At 41.7% G+C, this 17,388-nt stretch overlaps 2 protein-coding genes across 2 annotated transcripts; one reads left to right on the plus strand and one right to left on the minus strand.

Annotated features, from left to right (window-relative positions):
* Positions 1 to 251: 251 nt before the first annotated feature.
* LOC133967650 (death-associated protein-like 1 homolog) lies at positions 252 to 3,026 on the plus strand. The gene is made up of 4 exons (XM_062403226.1): positions 252 to 409; positions 1,793 to 1,889; positions 2,147 to 2,210; positions 2,352 to 3,026. The coding sequence occupies exons 1-4, from the start codon at positions 340 to 342 to the stop codon at positions 2,466 to 2,468; spliced, it is 348 nt and encodes a 115-aa protein (XP_062259210.1). The 5' UTR covers positions 252 to 339; the 3' UTR covers positions 2,469 to 3,026.
* A 2,416-nt stretch (positions 3,027 to 5,442) lies between these two features.
* Positions 5,443 to 17,104, minus strand: LOC133967483 (zinc finger protein 654-like). Its single transcript, XM_062402955.1, has 12 exons — positions 16,967 to 17,104; positions 14,601 to 14,746; positions 14,060 to 14,141; positions 13,802 to 13,937; positions 13,094 to 13,296; positions 12,779 to 12,915; positions 12,382 to 12,523; positions 11,728 to 12,012; positions 10,475 to 11,623; positions 9,323 to 10,107; positions 7,563 to 8,611; positions 5,443 to 7,446 (listed from the first exon to the last, which is right to left on the minus strand). Exons 1-12 carry the CDS (start codon positions 17,090 to 17,092, stop codon positions 7,442 to 7,444), a joined length of 4,245 nt encoding a protein of 1,414 aa, XP_062258939.1. The 5' UTR covers positions 17,093 to 17,104; the 3' UTR covers positions 5,443 to 7,441.
* Between the last annotated feature and the right edge of the window lie 284 nt (positions 17,105 to 17,388).

Consider the following 17,388-nt stretch of genomic DNA (forward strand, 5'->3'; position numbering starts at 1 on the left):
ATAAAATCAATTACTAATCAATGTTTTTTTGAGGATTTTCACAATAAGACGGCTTAATCTTTTCAAAATAATCCAAACAAAGAAACCTCGAACACGTGTTGTTTACAAACACACGCGTGGATGAAAACACGAGACGTGTTGTTTCCACTTTACGGGTGAAAACAGCTCAGCATCAATTCAAAACATTCACAAGTGGGCGTGCCTGTGGCTTCACACTTCCTGTATCCTCTCGGCGCGTCATCAGCGTGGGAGCATAAAAACAACGGAGGCGGCGTCGCTGCAGAGAATCAGAGTTTGTTTTGCTGTCCTCGTGCTTCTCTACGGAAAAACTTTTGGAAAATGGTGCAGCATCTGAACAAGCCCGGAGCGAAGGAGGCTCCTCTGCTGAAGGCCGGCCACCCTCCTGCAGGTGAAGCTGCTCCGCACGCCGACTATACTCCTTTTCATGCGTTTTGTGTGTCTGTTGTTTTCCACTGCGAGCTCCTCCTCCCCCTGCTCCTCAACAACACCTCACCCTCTTCTTCTTCACTCCTCTGTCTCTCTCCATAACACACGAGGAGATCCGCTTCGGTCGCTGGGATCGTGTGAAGTTGCGTCCGATCCGTGTTTGCACGGATCTCTCGCACAATGCTCGGATTTACAGGCCTCGGTCCGTGCGAGCAAAACATCCAAAAGAACGCAATGTTTTTTTTTTTTTCTGCAAGCTGCGTGCGATGCAAAAAAATACCCGTCGTGCCAAAACGTGCGCATCGCAAAATTAGCTCCTTCTGTCTCTGACGCGTTATTTAATGAACGCACTTTCAAACTGAATGGTGCATAGTAACAAAAGCACCAGGGTTTATGGGACTGGTTGTTTTTAAATATGTTATTAATTTTTTTTTTAAATGATCTAGTTTTAGGACTCTTTGTTCTAACAGTCAATATCTACAGTTATCCGGTTTAATGTCGCATTTCTTTTACTTTTAAACATTTTTATGTTAATGTTGTGTTTTTAATAACAATTAAAAATCAACATCGTTTTTTGTTTTTTTTAAATCGGAGGTTTCAAGTTTATTGTGATGATTAATCATTTATTAAGCCCAGCCCTGATTTAGGTCCCAAACCAGAACATAGGAAAGATCACAGGAGACTAATCCTTTTTTTTTTTTCTAGTGATGTTTAGTTTATGATTTTTTTTTTTTTACAGTTCCAAATAGGTACATTTATTAAAGTGTTTCACTTTACCTTTTGTAGTGAAAAAACAGTTTGTGTTACAGATTTGTTTTTCTCTCTCTCTCTCCCCTTTTAATCTCCTTGTGGGACCCTTCAGATTTACCCCACCCCACCCCCAGGTTGGGACCCGGTATTAGAGCTCGACTCAGATTCGAGACCCCGCTGCTTTAACTAAACCATCTGTGTGGTGTTCCCCCCCCCCCAGCAAACATTTAGACTGGTCACATTGGGAAACACGCAGGTGTAAACGATGAAGTTCATCAGTGGGGATAAAACGCAGCCGTCATCAGACTTCACCCCCCCCCCCCCCCCCTCTGTGTATCCAAAAACCATAGGAAAAGAAACCCTAATGGCATTTTGCTGGTGTAAACAAGTAGCAGGTTTTAATGTAAATGTGAGTCATCAGAATGTGTTGTGTAACTTGTAAATGGCAGAATGAACACAATATTCTCTTAGCAACTCGTGTGAACATGAACAATCCTGTCGGCTTCAGAATGACCTCATTGTTGGCCCATTCCTGTCCCTGTAACCCCCCCCCCCAGCTAACATATTTAACCTTTCCCTCGCTCTGGGTCAACAGTGAAGGCTGCAGGTAAACGAGTGGCCAAGAAGAGCCTGGAGGATGGAAGCAGCCATGGGAGCCATGAGAAGGATACCAAGCGGCCTGATAAACTGAGGTAGGTCTGCACCCTAACCCTCTCTGCTGAAAGAAAAGGTTTGAGTTGTCAGCCCCTTTAGCAGGACTACAGTCAACGCATTGATAGACTTTGTTTGCAGGGGGCGCTGTTGCTCAGTCAAAGTTGCACCGTGTTGCTTTAATGCCCAAGGACGCGATGGGGAACGTTGCTTCAAACTTTACGATGTTAACACGTCCAGCAGCATTTTTGTAAATTACTGAGATTTGCTCTAAAGTTGAGCTCAACTCTTTCCGCAGGTCCCTTGCCACGGCCAACCGGATGCAGCAGGTGAGCATACTCCTGGCAGGAACTCTGGACAAGGTAAACCCAAACATTTTTCCTTTTTCTGTTTTTTAAAAGCCACTCTTGTTCTTTGCATGTTGAGTGAAGCTACTCTGAGGCAGACCGGATCAGCCTCTGCCCCGGCCCATCCTAAAACTCTCGCCTGACCTCTTTTCACAGCTGAGCCACGACTTCCCCGAGACGCCGGTGAGCGTGAGGCACAGCAAGCTGCGGCCCGCGGTGGAGAAGACCCACTTGTCCCGCTCCTTTCCCATCCAGCAGCCGAGGAAGTTCTGAACGTCGCGTGTGTTTCTGACTGCGCTTGGAGGGGGGGAGCGGCGTGGGGTCAACTGTGAAAGAGGAACACGAGGTGTTAGACTCACGGGGGGGTTCTGACATGTTGTCTGTGATGTGTTGATGGAAAGAGGGCTCTCATCACGCCCTCTGTTTACGCTGTAGAAAAGTGAGGCTGCCTTTTTTTTTTTTTTTTTTTTCAGGCATTGCTTGATTTGTCAGAATATTCTGAACTCGTGTTGGAGTTGTGTTTTCCAGCTGTTGGAATGAACGATGGCAGGTTGGTACCAGCATGTTGAGAGGGGGGGGTAGGTGAGGCTTTTGGGACTGTTTAAAAACAAGGTATTGCTTGGCACTTGTAAGATTTAATAATAAAAAAAAAAGCATGATATAAGCTTATAGCAGACTTGTACTTAATTTCTTTAGTTTTCTTTTGCAGTAAAAAGCAACAGTCCCTAGGGGGCAGTATATAGCCATTTATAAACGGAACTTGATGTACTTTTATAAATGAAACTTGTTGTAAGCAAAATATTAATAAAAAAAACTTCCCTTACAACTTCAGACCTTTCTTCAGTTTTATATATTTGCCTGTTCATCTTAACTTCTCTCCAATGAGCCGACCAGGTTGTGCGACTTTTCTTGTTGATGGATTGGAATTGAAAGACGTCTTCAGATCTTTGCATTGGGTGCACACAGGGACTCGTCCTTTGAATGTGTGTGGACAGGTCTTCACAGGAACGTGCTCATTGCTTTCAAATTTGTTCAACATGCATACAACTGTATCAGAGCAAATTGAGTTTCAGTTTGTGATCAGAAACAACACAAGACTATGAAACCAGGCCTGTGGTGCATAATAAACAAGGAGGTGGAAGAACGGAGATGCAGGAGATGGAAAAACAAACCGGGTCATAAACCTTCTCCTGGTTTCCTCTGGACATTTCTCAGCCTGCTCACATTACAGGTTTTACACTCTAGTTACTGTCAGGTCCTGTTGGTGCTGAGGACCTGTTTAAATACTATCACAGCATATTTCCCAATGGGTGATAGTTTAAATTATAGTTTTTTTTCAAAAGGTTTCTCATCACAAACCAGTGTGCATTCAAAATGCATGTAAGAATGTGTTCTGTGTACTCCAGAATACAATGAATGAATAACTAAGTTTGATTTCACACAACTGAAATGGTAAACGACAGTTGTATATACTTTGAGTATATAAAGTATTTTATATCCATTTTTAAACTTAATAGTTTACTGTTTTAATTTATATATCTAGAAAACTGGTTACTCGTGCATTGCCCAGATCATGATCAGGATTGCTACCATATTCTTATATAATGCCCCCCCCCCCCTGTGGCCAGCAGAGAAACCGCAGTCTTTCAAGCTGGTTATCAACTCCACCACTCTTGAGATTCACAAATCTTTTTATATAATTATAATAATACACTTTATATACATAGCATTTTACATAATATAAATTGCAGACTATATAATAATTTAAGAAATGGGACGTGCGAGTCCTCTCTGTCTTATGGGCTGTTTAAGGAAAAGCTAAAGACTTAAATTCATGCTAACTATTTGTGAAATACACTTTCTCATGCATTCACACCTTACCCAGTCCTCAGGTCACCGTGAGTCTTTCAGTCAGTCAGTGACACACAAAGTTTCTTCTTTCTGTGGGTTATCGAACTTGCTGCTGTGAGGATCGTGCTGTATTTCTATTCTGAAAACCAGGGATGAAGGATGCAACTTGTATCCCAACCCTTTTATCACCAGCTATAGGACAAAGTTCCAGGTCCAGTCTAACTCACCGCTGTAGTGGAGCTGGTGCAGACCGCCAACAGCCCACTCTGACACACCCGGCTGCTGCTGGGCTGTTACCTGTCTGTCAGTGAGGAGCTCAACTCAGATGAGGCTGGTATAATTATTCAGAGATACCACTGCTAAGGAATAACTAGTAACCAGCCGCTACTACCAACAGTATTCTGTCCAGTTTTTGCCAAATATTTTCACAACATATTTAATATAAAGGCTTACAATAGCACAGTGTCCATGTACATGTACACATACTTGTGAGGTGCTACATTCACTGAACTACCATTTGTAATGAAGTCCATAGCACACGAACAACTGCTGCAGCTGAACTATTAGTACACTCCCCAGGGAACATCACTGACAGCACCGGGTGTTAGACGAGGCAATTTCCCACGACCTTAAAGAATATGTGCTGTGCTCAGGGTCTAATTTGTCTCATATGCCAGATACTGTATATGTGCTAAATAGCATATATACCATTTGGTTTATTCTCCTACTGGCACGTCACATGTATTTGCTCTAAATGGCACATTCATGCTATAAATGTGTGTTTTCCAATTTGTTTTGAGGTTTTAAAATTCACTGCATTCTTCTTTTTTTTTGCCATTGTGTTTTGTGATTTGTTGTTGTGTTTTCTCCAGTTCTCTTCACACACCCTGCAGGAATTGACAGGCAGATAAACTTAATCCCCAATTACCCAAGACAACTGGTGACAGAGGAGGGCCCCCAGGTCCCTTTTTATAGGGCTAATTCTACTACCACTATTATTAGTGAATGGATTTGAATGAAACTTGTTGTAAATATGGGACCAAGAAAGATCTCTTTAAATGTTGACGTCGATCTGGACAAATGGGTGGATCCAGTTATTTTTTTCCGTTTTCTTTAATATTGTGAAATTGGCCATTTTCTGAAATTTGCAAACCAAGCAAGAGCAGCAGAGGAACCCAGCAGCCAGCAGGGGGCAGCCTCAAAGGGGGACAGAGAAACAGCTCACCTTCAAAGTAAAAGTTTTGGAGGTCGGAGGTTTGATTTAATTAATGAGTAATGAATGACCCTTACTCCTTGTGCCAGCAGATGGGAACAATGTCATTTATTTGATCACCGAACATAAACTAGAAGGTTTTGCATGAATTCTCTGAATTATATTAAATGAAATGTGTCCCACACTGTGATTCTTGTAAGGCGTCAGAAGCCAAGGTTTGAAACTACTGGGTTATTCTCTAATTTTTTTAAAGCATGTTAAATCATCCAGTATCTAAAAGTCTAAATCTAAAATAACTTTTAAGTAAGGCTTTCAAATATATGTAGTAGTTTCTCTGAAGTGTGTATCAAAATGAGCATAGAATGACAAACACCAACAATAATTTGTCCATCTTCTTGCTGCGCATAGTTCCTCATGGGAATGAGCAGTCAGTGTGGCCTTGTCGGTAGATTGGTCGTTCCCCAACAAGAAGGTCGTGGGTTCAATCGCCACTCTTCCCCATGTGCATCCCGGCAATATACTGAACCCCTAAAATTGGCAGCATTACTAATAATAATCCTTACAATTTAGATAGGGCCTCCCACTGTTCGATGCTCGAGCACTAACAAGAACTATACAAAACTGTCTCATGACCATGAAAAATAAGAAACCAAAACATTCTAGACTCTGATATGAACTATGATCAACAACAGACTTTAGATTCACCATTTGTTTATTCAAACAAATTTAATCACCTTTTCTTTATGAAAAATAGATGAGTCATTACCTGTAGAAATCCAATCTATTCACATTTTTACATATAAATAAGCAGGTTTAAGTGCACAGTCACATAAAAGCATTACATTAAAAAGTTATCAAACAGATCAACCTTTTCATAAGTATATACACAACTGAGGACCGTCTCAGATATTCTACAGGATGAAATACCAGATATTTGAAATTCAAAGAAAACTGGTGTCACTGGTTCAATGTTCAATTTCACCAACAGTCTAACACTGATTCAGTATTGGCACTAATATAATTATGAATAACTCCTATGCTGTACAGAGAACTATTGTGACAGTACGGAGGCAGATTTACACGGTCAGACATTTTGATCAATGTTGACATGCCATCACCAGAAGACCAGTTAACAAAGCTGTTGTGCCTTGTTTCAAACAAGCAGCAGCTCACAGGCACTGGAAACACTTCCTCTTTATGTTTTTAAACGTTATTTGATAAAGGTTTGGAGGATTTATTCAAAATATAAAATTTAATTGTGTAATTTTGCATATCCACAATTATCGTTGTGTATAATTCGATGTTTTTTCATACGACCTCTACACAAAGAACTCAGAGAGGCACATGATTCATCTGGAAGACTGTACATTCAAAACAGAGAGAGCAACATGCACTCTCTGTGCTCTCGGAGTTGGACTTTGTTTTTCAAAAATCTTGTTAAAACATGAATAAATGAAAATCTTTACTTCAGGCTCACATCTCCTGTCTGTTCAGCGTATGACCAAGAAAGACAAGAACTAATAATAAACCAGGCAGGCTCGGAATTCTAATTAATCCTGTATTGTACTTGATTACCGACCAAGCCATGTCTACCTCTGTTAGAAAAGTAAAAATATTGAATTCATCTGTACAGCCGGCTTTGCTTCTTCTGAGCTACTTGGGAAACCAGATTGGGGAATAGAAATTTGATGAGCAAGTAGGCTCATGATATTTTTTAACCTAACACATAATGTGGCACTATACCTTAACAGCGTTGTGTCCAGACAAGTTTTGTCATTAAAACACTTTCATTCTATGGTCTAAAAATAAATACTGATCTGCGTGAAGTTATAGATATTATTGTGTACTTTGACTCTCGGGAGGCTGTCCTGGGCTGTATTTGGTTTCCTAGTTCTCACACATTGTCCAGCGTAACTTTTAGATAGGACGAGAAGAAAATGTCCCATTTTTTGTTTTAAAATGTGAGAAAATATTGAAGATGTTATTTATGAATAAATAAAATCCTCCAAATAACCATTTTGGCACATATCCTGCCTTTGTTAACACAGAGGTGTCCATGAATGCAATAATCTGAGTGATATCTGACTGTTAAGAAAAGGTTCCAGTGTTGATCTATGTTCAAGGTTGGCCCTGAGCCAGGTGATGGAGTATAATGGTCATTCCAGCTTCAGGTCCTCAAGCACTAACCTAAAAATAAGAACAAAACATAGAAGAGACAATTAACTGAAGATCCAAAGGCGTTAGAATGATTCACATCATAATGACTTCATATATTTCAGAATTAGTGATTCAAGAGAACTTACTCTCATCGTCAGAATCGAAGCCAAACAGTGAAGAGCAGGTGTTAAGAGCTTGGTGTTTCTTTAGTTCTTCTAAGCTGCCGAAGGAGGACAAACATTTGTCACAGCGTTGTCTGCTCTTCTGCTCAGGGGCCGTGTTGTCCACCTTCTGCTCCTTGTTGAGCGCGGGTTCGTTCTTCTTCTTAATGCTCCAGTAGACATTTTTCTTCTGAACAACCTCCACGGGGGCCCTCCTCTTGCGCATGGAGAGCAGAGATTCATCCAGGTAGGTGGAGGGCGGCGGCCGGATGAAGGGGGCTTTGACGAACGTGGCGTAGACCGGATCCTCGGGTTTGAAGGTCTTGTGCTCGGTGATATGCGGCTCTCCCAGTTTCTGCTGGACTCCCTCAGCCAAAGTGGACAAATCCTCAAGGTCCTTGACATTCAGAGGGTCCAACTGGACTGGCGTTCTCTTACGAACTTTCTTAGGTGGAGTGTTTTTTTCACTTCCAGGATGGGAACTTGCCACATCCTCAAATCCATTGATGGTGTCTTCGTTGTCATCATGACTGACTGTTTTCTCTGTAAGATCATCTAATTTCAACAGGTCTTCACTGCTGTTTGAAAGATTTGCTTCACAATCCTGCTTCTCAGTTTGGCTCATTTCTCCGAGATCCTCAACATGCGAGGCCTCTAGGTGATCTGGGATAGGACTTTCCATCTGCCCCTTTTTATTCTGCAGCCACAACTCCTCGACCTTCACCCTCTGCTTCCACGGAGCTTCTGAATTTTGCGTTATCTTTCTGTCGCCCTTTAACTCAAACTCCTCTTTTTGAGGAGCTGGGATGTAGTGTCTCCATTCGTGGTCGTAGAGGCCCTGAAGGCTCGAGAAGAGCTTCTCACAGTCTGTGAAGGGACATTGGGGCCTGAAGGGCTTGTGGGTGTTCACATGGTCCTTCAGTTCCTGCTGCGTAAAGAAACGTTGGTCACACTCTTGATGGTAGCAGAAGTGTTGCAGAGGACTATCATGGAATTTCATGTGGTCCTTATAATTCTGGAGAAACTGCAACTGCCTGTTGAAGGAAAGCACAGTGAAAACAACGTATAAAAGAATGGTAAAATTAAAGATCCAGTTTTTTGTAAAATCAGCACCTAGGGAGTAAATATTTTAGATTTCTGTACAGTTGGAGACTGTTCTAGAACTTAGCATATCAAGATGGTTAACAAGTATTGTTTATGAACTACTAAATTATCATTTGCCCATTTTTCAGACCTGATATCAAATTCAACCCCCAGAGATCTGATCACACCTGACAATAAAGTAAATCTTTAATTTGTGTTCAGCGACGACTTGTGATCAGATCTCACTTCCTAAACTCTTAATTCACGAAGACCAAGTAATGTTATTTTTACCCGGTCTGAGTTTACAGATATGTCTGTTGTCAACCTTTGTGTGTGTATACATGTGTTGGCATAAGTAAGTAATAGTGAGAGAAAGATAATCAAGAGGAGCTGAGATATAAAATCATTATGAGGTGCATGACATATAGGAAACAATATGAGAAGGTTCAAAATGCTATTGTTTCATTGTGAACTGTATCTATTACCATAGATTCAGGACTCTGTCTTAGTGGCCAGAATAGCCAGAAGTCAAGAGTATGTTTGCATTAATGTATAAGACATCCAGGTACAGGTACAATCTTAGAGTGCAGATACAGTCATTAACAATCACGTTAAAGTGTTGATAAGTTTGTCTGTGATGTCTGACATACTGAACATCCTACCTGAGGCAGAGGCTACACTTGTGCTTGGCCCAAATAAAAGTCTTCTCCAGCACGTCCTCTTCCTTTATGTGGCATTTGAGAGCGTGCTTCGTCAGTGTGGTGCTGACCTTCAAGAAAACTCGATCACACGACACCGACGGGCAGAGGTGATATGTGATATCCACACCAAAGCCATTTTCTTCTGCTGGCTTCTTCTCGTCCTCGTCGGCCCCTTCCCTCTCAATCACAGACGGCTCTCGTACGATCACCTGGCCGTCTGTAATGACGACCTGCTCATCCTTGAAATCGACCCGCTTGAAAATGTTTGCATTAGGGTTCTTGCACTTCTTGTGAAGCACAGACGTCTTTTTGATGAGGGTGCGGAGGTTTCTGATGATGCGATCTTCTCTCTTGAGGCTGGAAACTTTGATTTTGCTGCTTGTCTTCCGCTCAGCAATGTCCTCATCAGAAATGTGAGTCTGAATTTCATTCTGAGGGTGGTTCAGATTTTCAGCATTTTCTGCTACTCCATTAGCCGCTGGAGTGTCCATGGTGCAGGGCTCCTTGGGTTTTTGTTTGCACATTTCATCAAAGTGGTCCAGAACATGCTTTTTGGCAAAATGGAACTGTTTAAAGCGTTTTCCACAGAGTATACATCTGATTTTCCTTCTCTTGAGGTGTGACAGAGCATGCCTCATAACGTTCAAGCCTTTATAGTCTTTACGGCAGAGAGTGCAGTGGTGGGACAAATGAGAGTATTGTTGAGTACGGAGCATTCTGTCTCTCCATGTTCTCTTGGTTTGCACCTGGAGAAAAGACAAAGACACAAACCACTGAAATCAGTGCTACAAGTCACACAGAAAAAAAAAGACAGGAGAATATCAAATAAAGTTTGTTTCATACAAGAAAAAAGTCCATTCAGTCCAAAAATGAACTTAAAACCAAAAGAGAACAAATATCTCCTGAAAGCAAAAATAACCCGTTGAAAAACACATTGAAGAGATGTCTGGAGAGTTTGTGGTGATAAGAGCCGACACAGCATCATTTTGAAATACTGTCCTCAGTGTGTAAACATAGATTCCTCTGCAGCATTTAATACAAATTAGAATGTATGGTATTGTCAAGTTAATTTGGGGGAAAATTACAAACTATGACTACAAACAAATAACTGACCTTGAGTTTTGAGACTTCTGTTTCCATTGGCGACTGGGGCTCCTCCTCTGCATCACCATCCAGCCCATCTGCCACGGAGGATTCTTCAGGCTTTCTGGAGTTAAGGGAGTAGCTGTGCAGCAGATCCACTGGACACTCCAGTAACTGTAAGAGTGGTCCATCGAGCTCAGGATCCGCTTCGACGGCAGGGATGGAAGCTCGAGTCTCTGAAGGAGGACCTTCACTAAGCTTTGAACCAAGGCGTGTTTGAGATTCCTCTTGGATTTGTTCAGTTAGACTATTCACACAGACCATGGCAGTATCCTGCGCAACCACAGTATTTTCCTTTTCAAGATCATTTACCGGCTCAAGATGAGTCTCTTCGTTTTCCCGTTTTTGTTCAAGTTCATTCACCAGATGTGGCATTTCCAGCTCGGTGTCAGTTTCCTCGTCGGAACCAGATCTGTCTACTGTCAGGAATATTTCATTATCAGGATAAGAGAGTTCATATTTGAATAAAGGCTTCCGACCTCTCTTCTTCCCTTTAACTTGGACCTTTAACTCTTTAACAGTCTGTACCTGCTCCAGCCTTGGAAGTCCCTGCAACCATCTTTTCTTCTGGCCTTTCCTTTTCAAAATTTGGCTCTTCACACATCGAGACAGATACTCTCGTTTGCGGTTTAGAGGGAACTTTGTGGAAGCAGCGTTTTCCTTGTCAGTGTGACTGCGTCTTAGTGAATACATGGGCTTATTGATCAAAGAGGTGGGCTGGAGATTGTATTTGAACTCTGGATCATCACGAGGCTCTGGTTCATCATCAGACACAGAATGTTTTCTCCTTCGTTGAATTCTCCTCAATTTTATCCTCTTCAAGGGAACTTGATCTGGTGGAGGAACACACTTTTTTGCCGGTTCAGCTACAATCGGCTCCTTTGGAAGTTCTTGCTTCATAACTGTAGCTTCATTGCACTGGCACAAACTAAGATCTTGAGAACATGAGTCATTTGAACAATTTGCTAGCAGCTCTTCACTGTATTCCCTTTCTTCTTCTTTCATCTCATTCATAACAGCAGCCTTCATGACCTTGTCACTTATCAGCTCCATGCAATGTGTCCTGAGGGTCAGGAGGTTCCAGAACTCAGGGTCAAAACACAAGCGCTGCTTCATCATCTGGAAAACAAAGATGGGAAGCAATGTTAGGCAAAAATCCAAAAGCGAATATAGCCAGTATATTATAAGAGGTTGAAGATATGCCCCTCTTTACTCCCTCATACCTGTAGAATATGGAAGCGGACGTTGGTCCGGACAGTGCTGTTGTTTGGATGGGGCTCCTGGTCGGGATGCATATAAAGCAGGCAGACGGTTCTGTAAGCCTCCAGGCTGCGTTCTTGACAGAAGACAAGCAGAGCACAAGCTCGACAGATCTCCAGGTCATGAGGCAGAAGGAAGGCGATGGTCTTGCAGACCAGAGAGCAGGTCACAGAGTCGACCTGCATGTCACACAGCTGCAGGGCCCTGGCACAAAGCTCCACACAGACCTGGATCCCTTCACTACCCACCTGGTGGAAAGACACAGTCATTTAAATAAGGTAAAATAGTGGATAGAAGAATCAAATGAGTGAAAACATAAATAAAATAAAAATACATTTTGACTGCACACCTGCACTGTTCACATTTTATTTGAATTAAAGAAATCTATTGCAGCTTCAGAGAGTATTCAGAGCGTTTCTCTTTTTCTTGCTCACTCACTTTACTGGGTTATAGTTAAAAGACATAATTGACCTGATTGATTCAGAAATTTTTCATTTCACTATCATTGAAGCCAATGCTCCTGAACAGTCTAAGCTTTGAAAATGTTTTATATCGTGAACCTGATCTATACCAAAGAAATGTTTTTCCAGAGCACAGTGTGTTGAGTCTTGTCGAACCTCTGTTGTGAGCAGTTTGATGAAAGGAAAGATGGCTCTGACATTGGTAGCAGAGGAAGCCAACTTGAGGCACTCAGCCAGGAAGCCTTGTCTTGACGGATGGGCCCGCAGGTGCAGCCTACTCCAGATGAACACCAGGTCCCTGCATGGAAACAAGAGGATGAGTCAAATACATATAGTTTAGTTATGTTTTCATCAAACAGCAAACATATATATACAAAGGGATGCTGAACCAACTAAGAGATCAATGTATGTATCCTGTCAACAACTCCACTTGCACACATGTAGGCAAAACAAAAAAAAACAAGAAAGAATATACTGAAAGAAACATTCAACTGTAAAAAATTCGGAGATATTTCAGTGTATATTTGTGTGAAGTCGTTGTCTGAACACTAACCAGATGTAATACATGTCCCCATTGTGAAGATGCTGAGTCAGGAAAGCTTTACACAGTGACAACAGGAGCTCATCCTTTTCCACACTCTCTGTGTTGCAGATGATCTCCACTGCATCTCGGCCGTCAATCTCTGCCATCTGAGGAGGAAGATGCGTAGAGGTACATGCATACATACTTAGTACAACAATTCATTTTTACAGAATTTCTTTTTCCTAATGATCATCGGCAGCTGTAATCCAATCCATGTATCTCAGCCTAAGATATAAAGGGACTGCTGATCTTTTCAGTTTAATTGTGCTGCTTTTCTTCTCTCACCTCTTTGTGGAGATGTTCGTGCAGTGAGGCCTTGTGGAGACAGGTCAGGTACGCCTGATGGAAGAACAGATGCTTTCCAGCCTCACGATTCTCCAGGCAGCTTTTAGCCAGGGCCATGGCCTCCTGCATCCGTTCACAGGCCTGCAGGTACCGAACCCGGAGCTCCAAGAACACCGGCAACTCAGAGCTCAAGAATTCATCAACTGCATGGGAGCAAATTATATGTGTTAATTTAACTGATATCGGGGTATTCTCATACAAATTGGGCTCGGGTAATTTGTAGAGCCCGATCAATACATCGGTTGGCTGATATTATCAGCCACTGCAAGCTTTTCATCATTGTATCTATATTTGTTTGCTGATATGCGCCAATGTAAAATCGATTATGGTTAAACTGTAAAATATCAAGCTTCAATTACATTTATTTGTGCAAAGGGTTTGATAATAGCATCTTATGAAACATCAAATATATGACAATTTTGTCAAGTCAATTTCGATTGGACTAGATTTTTGCAAAAACTGCAGTGTGATAGTGATTATTGACAGACAGGAAAGTCTATATCAATACGTCCCTATATCTCTACTAATCTCTCAACACTCTGTCCTACCTGTACCTCTCCATTAAGATGGTTGTGTTTATAACCTAAGACTTCTTGGGGTTGGAGTGCAGCATATCAACTGTTTAATCAGCTGTGATTATGAGCTTACCCTCTTTGGGTGGCAAGTCTGCCTCCTTCAGGATTCTTTGTAGTACTGCATTCTCCCATGGGCCTCCTGCTTTGATGGTCTGCTTCACATGCTGAAAGTAGCCATTCCTGTGCCTTAGGAGCTGAAAGTGACACTCCTGCAAACAGTGGTAGAATGTTTTCCTTTTTTTAAATGACCAAGTGCATGTTGTCAAGATCCTTGGGTTAATAATAGCCAGAAAATACTATCGATACAGGTGCTGCAAGTAAAAGCTGTCACCTGAAAGGAATCAAGGATGTCTTTTAAAGGTGTTTCCACAAATTCTTCTTTGCTGAAAAACAGCATGAGTTCAAAGAAGCTCCTGCAAGACAAACAGAAAAAGTTGGTTTCAGACATGAAGTTTGGATAATGCCCAGAAAATTTGGACTAGACATTTTCCATTTTACAAATGAATCATACAGCAGCAAATGGTCCTGGTCAAATGTGTTCACAACAACAAGAACCCATTCAAAGCATTGAGTCGAGGGGTGGTGCCAGGGTAGAGCATGCAGGAGGCAGGACCTAACCTATAACTCCTGGTGTGAAAATCACATGTTTTTTTGTTTACAGCCTCGACTCTTGTTCACATACTTGTCGACTTCTTCTACATGTATGCCTCCTCTTTTTAATCCTGAGATATTTGTTTTGTTTTTGTATTTGTTTTTCTCATTTCTAAATTCACCGCGCGCTAGAGACATCATGAACACATGGCAGCAACTGGTTTGATGCTGAAGTTTATAAGCCAGTTAATCAAATTAGATTGAAAAAGTCAACTACTTACAGGGCCAGGCTACTGAGGACATGGTAGATGTGCTGACAGTCATCGGGGAAGGCAGCAGTGGCTTTGGTGAAACTGCTGAGTGCTGTCCGCAGCAGCTTGAGCTGGGGAAGAGGAACTTGCCATTGCCCCGTGTAGTCCTCAACCAGCTGGAAAGCAAAACATGGAACAACATAAAAACAACACAACAAGAGTTAATCTTACATAGTACTACACCCAAACACTGAACTTGTTTTTAGTATTTTAAATCCGGCATTTGAATGAGCTATTTGTACGTTTTCTCTGCCTGTGGTTTCTTGCCCGGAGTGGATGGTAATGATTTTCACTTGCCACGAGCTTCTTCCATTGTTGTGTTTACAAAAGAGGAAGTTATAATACACCCTCTGAGCAGCACTACTTTGCCAGGACAGATTGGATGCTACAGGGACTTAGTGTACAAAAGTGATGAAATGGGCCAGTGGGGATGAGGTTAGCTGGTTAACATTCTGACTTCAGTAGAAGAAATAATAGAGTAATAGAAATAGCAAATCAGAAGTCACGATTGGCTGTTGCTTTTCAGTGCTGGAGACAGCTCTATGCAAAGAAAGGAATGAAAACTTATAATAGACTTGCATGTTTATTCTAGATTTGTAACACATAAAACACCTGTAGCTGCTGTTGAGGGATATACTTTCAACATTACATACAGATATATGGATGGGTGGAGAGACGGAAGGAACAGAAGAGACATTTTGATAAATATGCTATACTCAAAAACTCATTATGCCAAAGAGAGAACATGTTGTAGAAAGAAACTGATATTCTTCTTCCCCTAATAAGGTAGAAATACTTCAACATCTATAATGGAACAGGCTTTCAGACCTCTCTCCGATTCAATGCTTGACATGAGGTATCCGCCTCAGGTATGTTTACAAATGCTAGCGGTGGAGCCGGGGTCCTTAAACCGTTCATAGGAGTCAGAGAAACGTTGTAGTCCTCCTCCATATGGCACAGTTTCTCCACAGTGTATTGGGGCTCATTTAATACATTTTCAAAATAGTTTTATTCCATACATATTGGATTATTATCTTATAGTTGTTCTATCTAGATGCTTTGATTCTGCTACCACCTGTCTTGTTGCGACTGCACACAAAAAAGTGCAAAAGTGCACTTTTTTAACAGTTGTTAGAACAGTTGTTCTAACACAATTCCACCTGGGAGGGAAAATACTCAGTTGGCAACAAAAGATGGGACGTATCTCTGCCCAGGCAACACTGAGTGGGAACTTTAACATAGCTCATCTTCATATACTATATATGATGAGATATATACAAGATATTTGTAAGAATACAAAGCAGGTTGAAAAATCGAAGTTCCAACTTAAGCTTTCATGTATTCCACTTATAGCTTGTTAAAGTTGAGGTGGTGGATGATCCTGATGATGAGCAGGGTTCTGTCAGAGAATGGAAGTTTATCTGTCTTCACTAATTATTTATCTGAACTGCATCTGGTGTGTGGTCGACATAAAGCTTATCAGGGACACTTACTGACTATTAAATGACCATGTACTTCTTCTTTATCTTCTGATAGAGGAGTGTGTGCGGGATCCACAGTGATTGTGTCCTTCATGTCAAACAGATAGTGTATGCGATACTTTTGTTTAGTCATGCTATTCTCAACATGCATTATAACTTTGCTGCCGGCCACATCTATGCATTTGATAGGACAGGATTTGAGCTATGACAGGCATCGATCCTATTAAGTTTATCAAGTGGCCAAATCATGTTTACAAGTTGAGTGGGACGTTTAGACATCGATAACATTGAACATGCATATCTGAACACGTTGGGTTCGAGTCATTGCTGTATTAACAACTTGTTGCTATGAGTTCATATCATCTCAAATTAGCATTCCTGTCGCAGGGTATGAGGTCCATGTTTTGAGGGTTGTCACTGTTTTTTTCTAACGCGAGTTTTGACGACCACAATTTTGATGAATCTGACGAAAGTGGAACTTGCATCAACATCGAACATCTGAAATGAGTTCAGAGATGCTGAATGTAAACAGTTGTCACAAGTTAACATGATACACTACAGACCGATAGTTAGCTTAGCTCAACGGACTTGCTAAAAAGCTGTGCATTGTCAAATATCAGCTACAACTACTAGCAGAGTTAGTTATTGAGCCCGCTTACAGCGGGTTTATAACTTCACACATCCTTCTGAGCCTCTGTTGGGTTTCCGGTTGGCTACCGCTCACTCGGAGCTAGCTACACAAGTGCATTAATACCGCTAGTCTGGCAGCTAATGCTAGCTAGCCAAGCTAGCAGCGTTAGCTATAAACAGACACCGTCTCAGGTGAACCACGCAGCCGAATGGAGTCCGACATACCTCACAGAACTCAGAGCAGTAGTCTTTGCTGTTCAGGGTCGACTCGTCGCTGCAGTGTCTCTCACACAGTGAGTCCAGAGCTGATTGGAGTCCGTCTGTTTCCAAATCACTTTCGCTGTCCGCCATACTGGCTGCTGTTACCAGAGCATAGTCCCAGTTGCCAGGTTTGTGTGGTAGCATCCTCCTATCAGCCTCAGCAAAACGCAGCCAACCTGGCAACCTGTCACTCGTCATTACAAGCGTGTCTCTGTCTGTCTGTCTGTCTGTCTATCTATCTATCTATCTATCTATCTATCTATCTATCTATCTATCTATCTATCAATCTGTCTATGTATCTATCAATCTGTCTATGTATCTATCTATCTGTGTATCTATCTATCCATATATCTGCGTATCTGTCTATCTATCTATCTATCTATCTA

This window comes from Platichthys flesus, chromosome 13 (assembly GCF_949316205.1).
Source record: "Platichthys flesus chromosome 13, fPlaFle2.1, whole genome shotgun sequence".
NCBI classification, from domain to species: domain Eukaryota; kingdom Metazoa; phylum Chordata; class Actinopteri; order Pleuronectiformes; family Pleuronectidae; genus Platichthys; species Platichthys flesus.